Here is a 14,367-nt window from a genome sequence, read left to right as displayed (position 1 = left end):
TTTCGAGGAATTCGATTAAATTTGAACTAAAAATAATTGAAATTCTGCAATTATTTTTTAAATCAATTTTTATTAGAAAATTCTACGAAAATTCAATTATTTAAATACAAAAATAAATAATTTATTGAATAATTGAATGTTCCTTAAAATTTAATTCATTCGACGAATTGTATTAATATTTGAAAATAATTGAAATTCTGCGATGAGTTTGATTAATTCATGAAAATAATTGAATTCCTAAAAAGAAAATTATTATTTAAAAAAATAATTGAAATTTTGATGAAAATTAAACAAAAATATTTAAAAATAATTGAATTTCGAAAAATAATTTTATTATTTATAAAAATAATTGAAATTTTGACGAAAATTAAAAAAAATTAGAAAATAATTGAATTTCGGAGAATAATTTAATAATTAAATAATTAATTAATTTTAATTTAATAATTTTTATAAAATAAAAATACTTTTGAAAATAATTGAATTCTTGTGAAGAATATTGTTATTTATAAGAATAATTGAATTTTGCAAAGAAATAATTTTTATAAAATAAAAATACTTTTGAAAATAATTGAATTCTTGTGAAGAATATTGTTATTTATAAGAATAATTGAATTTTGCAAAGATTTTTTTTTTAATTCCTAAAAGTAATTGAATTCTTGTGAAGAATATTCTTATTTATAAAAATAATTGAATTTTGCAAAGATTTTTTCTTTAAATTCCTAAAAGTAATTGAATTCTTGTGAAGAATTTTATTATTTATCAAGATAATTACATTAAAATTTTTGAAATAATTAAATAATATTAAAAAATTCTAAAAATGTAATTTTAACTTTAACTAAATTAAAAATTTTCCTTTAATTTACAGAACCCATAATTGAGAGGGTATCGGGTTCAGTAGCAGACGCTGTTACAAAAGCTTTATCAACATCAACAAAAAAGATTTTGGAGACGACAACAACAAAATCAATTCCCATTATTTCGTAGGGAAACATCGCCAAAGTGAAATATTCAAAGACTTAATTTAAAATCTCCTTCAAAATCACTCAGTACCTGCTCGCGCATTATGCACAACAAACAGCAGGAAAAAATGAGGATTTCAATTAATTGTATATTCTAAGCTGTGATTTAAGACTAAACTAGTGATAGTGACAATCACTGAAATTTAAAGAAAAAATTACAGCTTGAATTTATATTATTAGAAATAAGTTCATTTTTTTTTCTTCAAACACAAAAGAAAACCAATTCTAAAAATTACAAAATTGGATTATATATATACAAATTCATCTAAAACTGGAATAATCCAAAACGAGTTTCATTTCGAATCGAAAAAAACAGAATATCCATAATATTAATTTACATAATATAATGCAAATGTTTTTTTATAAAATGTACACTAAACTTTTCAGTTTTAAGAAAACAGTGATTGTTAATGCGATATATTAACGCACAAGCGCCTTTTGTACATAATTCATAAGCGAATTTTTAGCAAACAGAAAGTTATATATACAATGACTCTTGTCACTCTCTATCTCTCTCTCATCAAACCAAATGGATCTCCAGAGAAAAAAAAACGTACGAGATGAGCTATTTATATAAATAATTTGTAAAGATTTTTAATGTGAACCGAGTTTAAATATATATTTTACGACAAGAAGAAGGGAGAAAAATACTCAATTTTTTTTCAAAATATACATATTTTTGTGAAAAAATAATTTAAATTTTTCAAAAAAGAATTTAATAACTGAAAAAGTATATTTTTGGATTACAGGCCCTTTTTTTCATTTTCTACTTGTCGTGACAATATTGCAAACAAAATTTTGTTTTTCAATTAAATTATATTTTGAGGAGTTTCATTATAAGATTAATAATAAATGTTAATATAGTATATTTTAAGATTGTTTATAATAATAAAAAATCTTTTTACTCAAAAATAAGTGTCTTTACTGTATTTTATTATTTTTGTGATCCAAAACGTGATTGCAACGTTTAAATAAACAAAATATTTTCTATCAAAAATATTTTCATAAATTACTGATTGCAATAAAAAACAATAAAAAACGTAAATTTTACATTGAGAAACTTTATAATTAATTTTTTTGACAGTGACGCAAAATTATAGTAATAAAAATTTAATTTGATAGAGAAATAAATAAATTTCCTTCATTTGAACGTTCCAGACATCGTACTCGATAATTAATTTTAAAAAAGCACCTTAGAGACAGAAAAAAGTAGTAAAAAAGTAGCTGTCGAAAAATAAAACTATCGACTCAATTTTTTTATAATTTCTTAATTACATTCAAAAATGGAATAATTTTAAAAAAATATTTAAATACCTATTTATTTTGTCTACAGGAATTAAAGTATTTTAAATGATTTCAAATGATTTCAATGTATGTAACGCATTTTTGAAATTTAACTATTTCTAAAAATTACAAAAGTAATTCTTTCAAAATTCAATCATTATTTTCTTGAAATTTTCTAAATAAAATTATTCAAAACTTTAATCAATTTATTTTATACAATTATAATTTTTAAATCAATTCTTAGTAAAAATTTCTACGAGAATTCAATTATTTAAATACAAAAATAAATTTATTGAATAATTGCAAAAATTTCTTGAATTTAAATTCTTATAAAAAATATTATTAACATTTTTTAAAATAATTGAATTTCTACGAAGAATTGGATAACAATTTTTGGTAATAATTAAATTCATTCAATAAATGTAAATAAAAATGAATTGAAAATAATTATTACATTTAAAAAAAATATATATCAAATTTTTTGAAAATAATTGAATTTTTTCGAAGAATTTTATTCAAATTTTTAAGAATAATTGCGTTTTTAGCGGAATTAATTTAAAATTATATTAAAAATAATTGAAATCCTGCGATGAATTTTATTACTTATGAAAATAATTGAATTCTTACAAAAAAATTTATTAAAATTATATTTAAAAAAATTCAATTATTATGAAGAATTTCAATATTATTTTTTTTAAATAATTGAATTCTTTCAAAGAATTTTATTAAAATTTTTAAGAATAGTTGAATTTTTCGCAGAATTCATTTAAAATTGTATTAAAAATAATTTAAAGCCTGCGATGAATTTTATTATTTATGAAAATAATTGATTTCTTGCAACGATATTAAAATTGTACTAAAAATAATTGAATTCCCGAGAACAATTTTATTAAATTTATAAAAATAATTTAATTTTTGCGAAGAATTTTATAAAAAATCAATTTAAACAATTGATTTTTTTTTTTAAATATTAGGTAAATTCTGTTTTAAATAATTGAATTCATGTGAAAAATTTTATTAACTATAAAAATAGTTGAATTTTTTTAAAGAATTTTATTCAAATTTTTGTATTTGATTTTCTTGATGAATTTCAATAAAATTTTTAAAAATAATTACATTTTTTGACGAATCCAATTAAAACTGTATTAAAAATAATTGAAATTCTGTGATTAATTATGAAAATAATTGAATTTCTAAAAAGAATTTTGTTATTTATGAAAATAATTAAATTTCTGCAAAGAATTTTATTAAATTTTTTTAAATAATTGAATTCTTGGCAAAAATTTTATTATTTATAAAAATAATTGAATTCTTGTGAAGGATTTTATTAAAATTTTCTTAGTATTTGAATTTTTTAAAAGAATTTTATAAAACTTGAAAGGGTAAATTCAATTATTTCTATAATAATTTCATTAAAATTGTATTTAAAAAAAATGAAATTCTGCCATTATTTATGAAAATAATTAAATTTCTGGAAAGAATTTGATTAAATCTTGTTAAATAATTGAATTCTTTGGAAAAATTTTTTGTTTATAACAATAATTTAATTCTTGTGAAGGATTTTATTAAAATTTTCGAAGTATTTGAATTTTTTTAAAGAATTTTATGAAAATTGAGGGGAAAAATTCAAGTGTTTCTAATAATTTCATTAAAATTGTTTTAAAAATAATTGAAATTCTGCAATTATTTATGAAAATAATTTAAGCCCGGTAAAAAATTATATTATTTATGAAAATAATTGAATATTTGTCACCGAACTTTAATAAATTTTTTTAAATAATTGAATTCTTTCAAAGAATTTCATTAAAATTTTTAAGAATAGTTCAATTTTTTGCGGAATTTATTAAAGATTGTATTAAAAATAATTTAAATCCTGCGATGAGTTTTAATATTTACAAAAATAATTGAATTTCTGAGAAGAATTTTATTATTTTAAAAAATAATTGAATTCCTAAGAAGAAATTTATTATTTACAAAAATAATTGAATTCTTGCAACGATTATTATTAAAATTTTAAAAAATAATTGAATTCCTGACAATTTTATTATTTATAAAAATAATTGAATTCTTGCGAAGTATTTTACAAAAATCTATTTAAATAATTGATTTTTTTTGAAAAATATTAGGAAAATTCTGTTTTAAATAATTGAATTCCTGTGAATATTTTTTTATTTATAAAAATAATTGAATAGTTGAATCATTTTTATTTAAAAAGCACGGGCAATAAAATGCGAAATAATAATCGAAACGAAAATTTTAATTTCTTTTTGCGTTAAATATAATTTCTTTAAAAACAAATACTTTTAAAAAATATAAATCAGTAAATAAATAATTTAAACAAAAAAAAAGGGTAATAGAAATAATCAAAGTATTTTCGAACAATATTTCAGTGATTATTTTATTTCGAAGAAAGTGTCATAATATAATGAGAAAAGGAGAAAAAAAAGAATCTTCTCTCAAAATATAATATAAAATATGACGTATTATATTATCACGTGATTCGAATGTAATTTTTTGTTTGTGTTGCGCCTACGACAGCATCCACACAGTATTTATAATATATTTTTTACGTGATTATAATAATTATTTTATATCCAAATCGCGAACTTTTTTCACAATATTCTTTATTGTATATTTCTCGTCCCAGCGATTCTAGATACAAGAAACAATTCTACTTTATTTGATTATCAATCATTTCTATACACTAATTTCATTAGTAAAAGCGTCTCTCAGTGTACTAACTGGAAAAAAAAATTAATCGAAAAATTTTTGTTTTCTTTTTTTTTTGGTGAGATTTATATAAGAAATTTGTGTAACCAGTTTTACGAGATGATTTTTGTCAAGAAGAAAAAAAGAAATTGAACAAAGAGTTGAAATTCTTTAATCGTTCTTTTTTTCTTGATGACACATTTTTTTCTTTTTTTTTTGGTAATAACATTAACAAAAATTTAAAAAAAAAAAAAAATTATCGTAACTTCGATGATCTATCCAATTTATTTGACATTCTCATCTACATGTTGCAGATAGCTTGAACCAATTTTAATCAAAAGAATTGAAGTGCCCAGGCCCAAAATTGTGCACGTTGTGGGATTTGGAGGTGTAATTGAACGCAGTATCGCGCAAGCTAAAACTGATCCAAAGCTTAACAGAATGGCTCCAGTTGCACTAAAAAAAAAAGAAAAACGGTTTAATTATTATAAAATTGTCACTAAAAATACTAAAATTTTAAATATTTTCCAAAATTAAATAATTTCTTTATTTTTGCAAAACAAAAATTCATTCTTTTACGTTAATTGACTATCAGAAAAATTTTAAATTCAAACCTTTTTGAAATTCAACAACTCATAAGAATATTAAAATTACAAAATGCGAAGAAATCAATAACTACGAGTCTTCGACTCGGAGCGATTGATTTCTTCATGTTTTGTAATCATTATCTTAAATTATAAGAATATTGTTACTCTAACTTCTTTAAAATTATTTTCATCATTTCAATTGAATTATTATTTTCTAGAATTTTTATAACTAAAATTCTTCTTTAAATCAATTATCAATTATTTTTAATGATTCTTGAAAAAGTTCTTTGAAAATTTTCAAATCTACAGGGTGTCTACTAAATTTTGCTTGCCAAATTCCCGGTCATTTCCCGGTTTTTTCCCGGTTTTTCCCGGTTTTTTCCGGTTGAAAATATTAAATTTTCTTTTTTTAAAAAGCATGAATAACAAATTCTAGTCTATTTTGGCAACCTACCTTTGTAGTTTAATGTTATAAATTAATGCATGTAGGTATATATTCATAAAATTTAAAAAATTTAAAAGTAAATTTATTTAAAAAGTTCACAACCATGAAAATACTTTTAATTAAACGATTAAACAATTGCAATGTTTTCAATATGCTACCTCTTATAACATGGAAACAGTAGAGTCTTTGTGAAATATAAAACCAACTTAATTTGTACATTTATCACATAGCAACCATAATTTATATTTAAAATACGCATAAATAATTATATATTTTCATTTCTTAAAGAGTAGTAGTTTATAAACATGTATTAACTTCAATTTGAACGAGGTATAAAATATAATAGTATTTTAAGTTAATATAATATAAGCTTTATAAATTAACTTCAAGACTAGAAGAGTTATTTTTTCCGCAAACTTTTTAAAGTTTCGTCAATGTTAGCAACTTTTAGTGCAGTTTCTGACAACAGCTTTGCTTTTTTACTGTTTAATTCTTTTATATCCTTTTCCATTTTTCTTTGGTTCTCTTTAGCTTTTTCTTCTTCAAGTCTATCCTTCCTATGCTTTTCTAAAGCATCCTGCCATTTTCCGTGAGCATTCCTCATTGAATGAATTAATGATTTTGTTATGATTATGTTGGTAAGACCTCCTGAACTTGTTACCGAATCATAAATGATTCGATGCGCAATAAGAGTTTCTTCTTTTAAATTTTCAATGATCATCTCTTTATTCACAGAAAATCCCCTTTCTAAAGTTGCGTTTCCGTGCGACAATATAAAAAAAGTCTTTAAGACTTCTTTCAGACTTTTAGTTTCAATGTCTGGTCGAATTGAAAGTGTTTGCATCCAAAAATCATCCAAACGCGAATCGTTTCTGCAGTAAAGCTTCATTTGCTCAATGATTGATTGGTCTGATAATAAAGTTTTATATTCTCGATCTGCGTTTTGAATTAGTGCCGAAGAAAAAATATTCGCTTTTAAAAGAATATCTAAAGCAATACGTAGTTGCTTTTTCGCTTCTTTTACACAAAAAGCAATTTTATGAGGATTTAAGCAAGTTAAAGCTTCCGTCAAAGGATATTTTAAAGGCGTTCTCTCCAACAACTTGTTTACTAAATGTTGCAGACAGTTTCTACAATTTTGTTTAAATAGAAGAATTTCCTTAGGGCTCGTTCCTTCACACCTTTGTAATGCATAACAGGTAGCATAACCAAGATCAACATCTTTCGTCCACTTTAGATTTTCATATTTACCGTCAGTTTTCTTTAAAACATCGATCTTGTGCAGTCGAGTTTTTAGAATCACATCCTCTTTTACAAATCTTGTCATGCAGTTTTTTAGCATTAATGTTAGACTATCAAATAAAAAAGGTGCTAATGGAGCATCTGACTGAAATTCAGTTAAAAACGGTTCTAAGTCTTCAGCTAAAGATCGAAAAAATGAAAGTTTTGCAGGCAAAAGTTTATCAGTTAATGCATCAGCAACAATTGTAAAACTATTGCACGTAGGTTCTTTTTTAGTAGATTTTGCGTGATCAACATATTTAATCAGATGAGGTAGAATATTTTCAATTCGTCGTGCAACTTTAGAATTTTCTGTCCAACGAACTTGACAAAATTTTAAAGGAAATTCTTTGCAGCCAGTTATTTTGACAAAATCTCCGCGACGGGCAGGTACTTGTTTAAACAAATTATAGGACGCTCTTAAAAATGCATCTAAGTTCCATTCAGTTTTCTTAATACCTGTTTTAAAAGCTCCATTAACGCCGTGGAGTCCACACGAGCCTAGTTCCAGTAACTTTGGTGAATCAGGAGGTAAACGTAATTCCGAGTTAAATAAACGAATCAGTTTCCAGTTAACATGAGGTCCATCCATAGAAATTTGTAAGATTTTTTGAAGGTCAATTTCACTTAGACCAAATTTTAGTCCATCAAGAAGATCCTCTGCTGTTGTATGGTGAAGAAAAACAGATGTTAAATAGCGACAAGAAACCTGATTTTTATCGACATCCCAAAAACGAATATTCAAATCCATTTGATTTTTTTGTGCGACTTTATTCAGAGATTCATCAAAGCCGATTACTAAAAATTCACGATTTTTCAATTTGTTGACCAATTCCTTTTGGAAATATGGAGCAATGCCGAAAGCAACACCATACGATACTTTATCTTTGTGCAATTTAAGACTTTTGGCAATTTCACTGTCCGGAAACATTCGTTTAAAAAGAAGTACGTTACTTTCAGCAGATCGCAAAGACGTGTGTGTCATCACCGTTTCAATGCACCATAAGATTTCAGCTTCAGTCACAGTATCTTTTGTGAGATGTGAATCAAGTAAATGTTGTGATAAACGATTATTTAACGAAATAGAAGAACTGGTCTGAGATGATGGTTCTGATGGTTTTGTTACCACTGAATTTGAAATAGGCACTGTTTTCCTAGCAATATCCATTAAATCTTTATGTTTTTTACTTTTCGTATGACTGGTTAAAGCTGAGCGACCCATTGATTCAAATGTAAATGATTTATTGCACATAGTGCAAAGAGCATAAAATGGTCGTTTATCTTGCTCTACCCATGGAAATTCAACTTTCCAAGTTGCTTGAAACACCGTCTGACTTCGACTCATTGTAGACCGTTAGAAATTAAAGCTAAAAATTAAAAAAAAACTAATGTACATCGACTAAAATTTAATATAAAGAATTTCGGCTAATTAATTACTGCACCCGGTAAGAACGGATTAATCGAACTGTAATATCCAAAAATATCCGAGACGACTTGAATTTTCTATTTTCAGAAACTATAAAAATCTATTTCTTGTAATTGACAGTATATTATGGTAAGTAATAAGTTTACAATAGAAACGAAAGTAAATGTTAAAGTTTATTAAAGTAGAGCTCTTATTGGATTGGAAACAACATTAAAAAATAAAAAAAGTATTAAAAAATATTTATCAAATCAAGGAATGTAACAAGTGTCAAGGTAAAATAACCTTAAAAACGTTTATTTTAAAACTTGATTAATTAAAAAAAAATTTAGGTACATTTTCAATTAATTTTAATTTGAGCATTTTAAAATAAAAATAATCCATTGATTTGATATATAAAATATTTTAAATTAATTCAGGAAAATCGATTAAAAAATACTCGTTTTTAATCATGTTCATTTTTCGCAATATCACACTAATTTTCTAAGCAAAAACCACCAAATATCGAGAAAACTCAATTCAAGTAAAATTTTCATAAAATGTTTTGAATTAGATTTAAGAAAATAAAAATTTACAAAAATAAATACATATGTACCTGCAGAAAATTAAACAGTTTATCACTATTAAACGGATTAAACGCTTCTTACCGGGCTACGTAAATAACAAGTTCAATAAAAACATTATTTTTTAAAGAATCCATCGTTTCAATAATAGTATAAAAATAACAAGTTAATTACTAAAAACTTTTTTTAAATAAATTTTGTATAAAGAATTTATTTGCTAGTTGAAATTTAATACCTAACCTCAAATTCCAATAAGATACATGTGACTATGAATCCCACTATTTGGCTTAAACTTTTAAATACTATTATTAAAACTGATAGATTTATAGCACAGTATGTTTTCTAATACTTGAATTTATAAAAAATAGCTTACCGAATTGTAAATCAACACAATCAACTTTTTTACAAAATATTTTGACACCTGCAACTACATTATCAAATCACACATGGTTCAACATGAATATATATGTATGTATAGATTATAGCAGCAGCTTAATTCGCGCATGCTTGAATATGGTCGAAATAGCGCGGGTTTATTTGAAATGAATTCATCCAAATAAAATTCTGTGTAAACACTGTCTTTACTTTCAAATGTCAAAAAAAATTTTCCTAAAAATTTATTGAATTATTACGAATAAATTTCAATTCCCGAATATTTCCCGGTTTTCCCGGTTATTCCCGGTTTTTATTTTTTTCCCGGCTAATTCCCGGTTTTCCCGGTTTTCCCGGTTAGTAGACACCCTGATCTATTTGTTTACAATTCAATTTTACGTGAAATTTCAATAATTCGGAAATTCTTCAATTAAAAATATGTTAAAAAATAAAAACTTCAAATAATTTTTAAAAAAAGTGTAATTAAACTTTTCCAAAAAAATTAATTCTACAGAATTGTTAGTTAAAAGTATTAAAAATGCAAATTTTCAAAAAATTTAATTTTAAACCTTTCCAAAAATCAATTATTTCTAAAAATTCACACTGTAATGTTTTTAATATTTAATTATTCTGGGAATTTATTTAAAATTGTATTGAAAATAATTGAAATTCTACGATTATTTATGAAAATCATCCAATTTCTAAAAACAATTTTATTACTTACGAAAATAATTAAATTTCTCCAAAAGAATTTTATAAAATTTTTCTAAAAAAATGAATTTTTGTAAAGGATTTTATTAAAATTTTTGTAAATATTTGATTTTTTTAAAGAATGTTATGAAAATTTAAAGGAACAATTCAATTATTTCGAATAATTTAATTAAAATTGTATTGAAAATAATTGAAATTCTGCGATTATTTATGAAAGTAATTGAATTGGTAAAAATAATTTTATTATTTATGAAAATAATTGAATTCCTAAAAAGAATTTTATTATTTATGAAAATAATTAAATTTCTGCAAAGAATTTTATTCAATTTTTTTAAATAATTGAATTCCTGGAAAAAATTTTATTATTTATAAAAATAATTGAAACTTGTGGGGGATTTTATTAAAATTTTTGTAAATATTTGAATTTCTTTGAAGAATTTTATGAAAATTTAAAGGAACAATTCAATTATTTCGAATAATTTGAATAAATTTTTTAAAAATAATTGTAATTCTGCGATGACTTTTTTATTGTTTATAAAAATAATTAAATTCCTTAAAAATATTTTTATTTATTAAGAAAATAATTAAATTATTGCGAAGAAATTCAAAAAAAATTTTATTAATTAAATTCTTGTGAAATGTTTATTAATTTTAAAAATACATAATTTAATTTTTGCGAAGAATTTTATCAACATTTTTTAAAATAATTGAATTCTTTTGGAAAATTTTATTAAAATAATGAATATTGAAAATCATTGAATTGAGAAAAATTTTTGAAAATAATTGAAATTTTTCCAAGAGTTTTATTAAAATTTTTTGAAAATAATTGAATAAATTCACTTGACGAATTTCAATAAAACTTTTAAAAATAATTACATTTTTCGAGGAATTTCATTAGAATTGTACTAAAAATAATTGAATTATTGCGAAGAAATTTTGTTTTTTTGTTGTTTTATAATTACAAATATATTTGTAAATTAATTATGAATAAATTGATAAAGAAATTATAAAGAAATAATAAATAAATTGATAAAGAAATTATAAAGAAATTGATAAATAAATTTGCAAATAAATTTTTAATTTTTATAATAATTCATACCTGTAGCAGATTCTTGAGCAAGCAGGAGCATTTTGCAAGTGCTTTCTTGTATAAATGTAAGTACCTGTTCCAACAAGAGTGGCAACAAGTAGAGCATTTGTTACATCCCACTTTGGTGATATTCTGCAAAAAATAAATTAATTAAATATTCATAAATTTCCCTTTTTTTGCTTTCCTATTAAAATTTTGAAAATCATGAAAATATTTCACTTAAAACGAAAGACTTTCATCATCTTAATTCAAATATTGTTATTTTCTCTAATATTGACTTATCACGTTTTTTTCTACTTAGATTTCTCGTTATGATCTGTTTCTGTTATAATAAACTTTATCATGATGGATGACATCTAAACAGAACTGACGTAGAATTATAATTGCATTTCAATTTTCCTCAATGAATTTTCCTTCGCTTTTTTATATTATTTATTTATTTATTTATTACTAGTATTAATACTCATTTTTCGAGTTTTAGACAATTTTCTACATTTTTCTTTTACAACTTATACGAAATTTCCAACAATGTAATTTTTTATTTTCATTTAGAAAACTATTAGAATAATACAAAAATAAAAAGAATCGAAATATCGATCGAAATTCAAGGATATAAAGTAAAAAGTACTATTTTCGCTCTCTAATTAAAATCAAATTTCCGATATTTACAGTGTAGGAAAATTGTCAAACGATAAGAAAATAAATGAATGATAATTTTCTTCTTTCAAAATACATATTTAATTAGGAAATCGTCATTAATTTGTAAAACTTTTAGCGGTTAAGTGATAAAATTCCAAATTACGTAATAACACAAAACTTAGAGGAAGAACAGGGAAAAAAAAAAGAATAGAAAAAAAAGTAATGAATGACTATCATTGCATCAGATAATTTATTAGGTGATAAAATAAATAAAACTTACCTTGCAGCTAAACTTGGATTCATAACACTAACAGACATTGCGGTATGTGAAGCGGCACCAGCAATTGGAACATAAAATTTCACGAGGTTACATTTTGTAAGTGGTTTGAGACCAAGTTTTGAGAGAATTGAACAGTCATTCGTTTTTCCGTTACTAGCCATATTTTGTTCGACTTCTTTTTCCCTTTTGACTTTTTAAAGAATTTTTTTAATTTACCGTTTTTTTGGTTATTCGCGAGAAAAGAAAAACACAAGGGCGTGAAAAAATGTCGAATTTTTTGATATCAAAGAAAGTCCGCGTGATGTCTGGAGTTCACGAGTCCGACATTCTTGAGGGGAAAAAAATGTCATAAAAATCGAAACGACACGAGTGCCTCTTCAGTTAAATACCTGTACTCATGTGGTATTTACACTGAAGATAACAGAGAAATGTATTTTATCAAAATTTTCAAAAAAAAAGGAGGACTAAAATTTTGGGCGCTAAATTACTTATAATAATTGTTTAAAAATAAATTCTTCTAATTTAAATATTTAATTAATAAGGTAATGATAATTACTGATAATTAATGATAATTAATGATAATTATTAATTATAATTTAATTATTTTTATTATTATTATTTATTAATTTTTGTGTTATGTAGTGAATATTTCAAGTTTTATTTCAAGTTTATAGTTCGATTTTTCAAAATTAAAACAATTTTTTAGAAAATTATTTCTAACTAGAAAATCAGTTTTAATAATTATTAAATCGTCTTGAAAAATTGGAAAATTATTTGCAATAATAATAAATATTTATAAGGATTAGAAAACTGTGATTAAATAATGAATAAAAAATTGTTTTTAAATAACTTTAAATAAATTTTGAAAACATTAGTTAAAAATTTGTTATAAAAAAAAACTCAATTTTAAAACATAGAAAACAATTGTTAAAAATTGAAAAATCGTTTATGAAAATTAGTACATAAATTATAAAATTGGAAAATCATCTTCCATTAAATATTAAAAAATTGTTATTAAAAATCACAAATTGCGATTAAAAATTATAAAATAATATTCAGAAATTAACAAGTGTTTTGATAATTAAAAAATAGTTTTCGAAATTAAAAATTTGTCTTTTATTATTGAAAAGTGAACTAAAAAATTATGAAATCGTTGTTAAAAAATATAAAAACGTGTTTAAAAATTTGCAATTGAGTTCAAAAATTATGAAATTGTATTTATAAATAAATGAATAAATAAACAAAAAAAAAATGGTATTGAAAAATTAATTTCAAATGACGGAAAATTAATTTTTGAATTTTAAAAATTTATAAAATTGTTCAATAATTAAAAATTGAGTTTAAAAATTATATTCGAGTTCCAAAATAAATAAAATTCCGTTAAAAAATTTCAAATTGAGTTTAGAAATTGCTAAATTGTATTCAGAAGTTTGTATTCGATATTCAAAATGAAAAAAAAAATTTTTGTGGTAATTAAAAATTAGTTTTTAAATAAATTAAAAATAGTAATCTATTATCGACAAAAACAAGAGTCCTCAAAAAAATCTTATTTCTTTAAACCCTTTTTTATAATAAACCTAAATTCTAAGCGACATTGAAAAAATTATTAATTTCTTGTATAAATTTGAAAATTCCTGAATACCAAAATCGTTGAGTTTTTTTTAATGGCGTCACTGTTATTATTAAAATTAAATCATAAAAGAAATAAAAAATTGACTCATCGGTTGCTGGTTCTAACCTCGTTGTTGTAATGTCTGCGATGACTGATGGACATTTTTACCTTTAGTAATTAGTACTCCTCCTGAAACATTGCAAAAAAAAGAAAATATTAGAAAATGACAAAGATTCATGTTTAAAAAAAATAATCTTAAAAATAACGCTTCTATTCAATTGATTTAAAAATCTTTCGGCATAAATGGTAAATAATTTTGTAGAAGAAAGATGACACAAGCGCTTGTAAAATA

At 22.7% G+C, this 14,367-nt stretch overlaps 3 protein-coding genes across 7 annotated transcripts in view; 1 reads left to right on the top strand and 2 right to left on the bottom strand.

The window, feature by feature from the left end:
• Positions 1 to 1,635, top strand: part of LOC122502802 (zinc transporter ZIP1-like) — a 64,321-nt gene extending 62,686 nt beyond the window's left edge. For all 5 annotated transcript variants that reach the window (XM_043613059.1, XM_043613058.1, XM_043613061.1 and 2 more), the window contains one exon: positions 866 to 1,635. In XM_043613059.1, the coding sequence (XP_043468994.1) occupies positions 866 to 984 (119 nt within the window). In that variant the 3' untranslated portion in view covers positions 985 to 1,635. The remainder of the gene's footprint in view (positions 1 to 865) is intronic.
• Positions 1,636 to 4,674: 3,039 nt separating this feature from the next.
• LOC122502805 lies at positions 4,675 to 12,746 on the bottom strand. Its single transcript, XM_043613063.1, has 3 exons — positions 12,404 to 12,746; positions 11,494 to 11,616; positions 4,675 to 5,468 (listed from the first exon to the last, which is right to left on the bottom strand). Exons 1-3 carry the CDS (start codon positions 12,562 to 12,564, stop codon positions 5,297 to 5,299), a joined length of 456 nt encoding a protein of 151 aa, XP_043468998.1. The 5' UTR covers positions 12,565 to 12,746; the 3' UTR covers positions 4,675 to 5,296.
• On the bottom strand, positions 5,914 to 9,757 carry LOC122502801. The gene is made up of 2 exons (XM_043613056.1): positions 9,685 to 9,757; positions 5,914 to 8,692 (listed from the first exon to the last, which is right to left on the bottom strand). The coding sequence occupies exon 2, from the start codon at positions 8,668 to 8,670 to the stop codon at positions 6,445 to 6,447; it is 2,226 nt and encodes a 741-aa protein (XP_043468991.1). The 5' UTR covers positions 8,671 to 8,692; positions 9,685 to 9,757; the 3' UTR covers positions 5,914 to 6,444.
• Positions 12,747 to 14,367: the final 1,621 nt, after the last annotated feature.

The sequence above is a fragment of the Leptopilina heterotoma genome, unplaced genomic scaffold (assembly GCF_015476425.1).
Source record: "Leptopilina heterotoma isolate Lh14 unplaced genomic scaffold, ASM1547642v1 Lhet_238, whole genome shotgun sequence".
Classification (NCBI taxonomy): Eukaryota; Metazoa; Arthropoda; class Insecta; order Hymenoptera; family Figitidae; genus Leptopilina; species Leptopilina heterotoma.
This window is presented reverse-complemented; position numbering and strand designations above follow the sequence as displayed.

Bases quoted from the DNA above. Each gene is read 5' to 3' on its own strand.
- LOC122502801 (XM_043613056.1), bottom strand. From the start codon at position 8,670: ATGAGTCGAAGTCAGACGGTGTTTCAAGCAACTTGGAAAGTTGAATTT.
- LOC122502805 (XM_043613063.1), bottom strand. From the start codon at position 12,564: ATGGCTAGTAACGGAAAAACGAATGACTGTTCAATTCTCTCAAAACTT. The intron at 11,617-12,403 runs GTAAGTTTTATT...TATTTTTTGCAG, and splicing joins AATCCAAGTTTAGCTGCAAG to AATATCACCAAAGTGGGATG. The intron at 5,469-11,493 runs GTATGAATTATT...TTTTTTTTTTAG, and splicing joins TGCTCAAGAATCTGCTACAG to TGCAACTGGAGCCATTCTGT.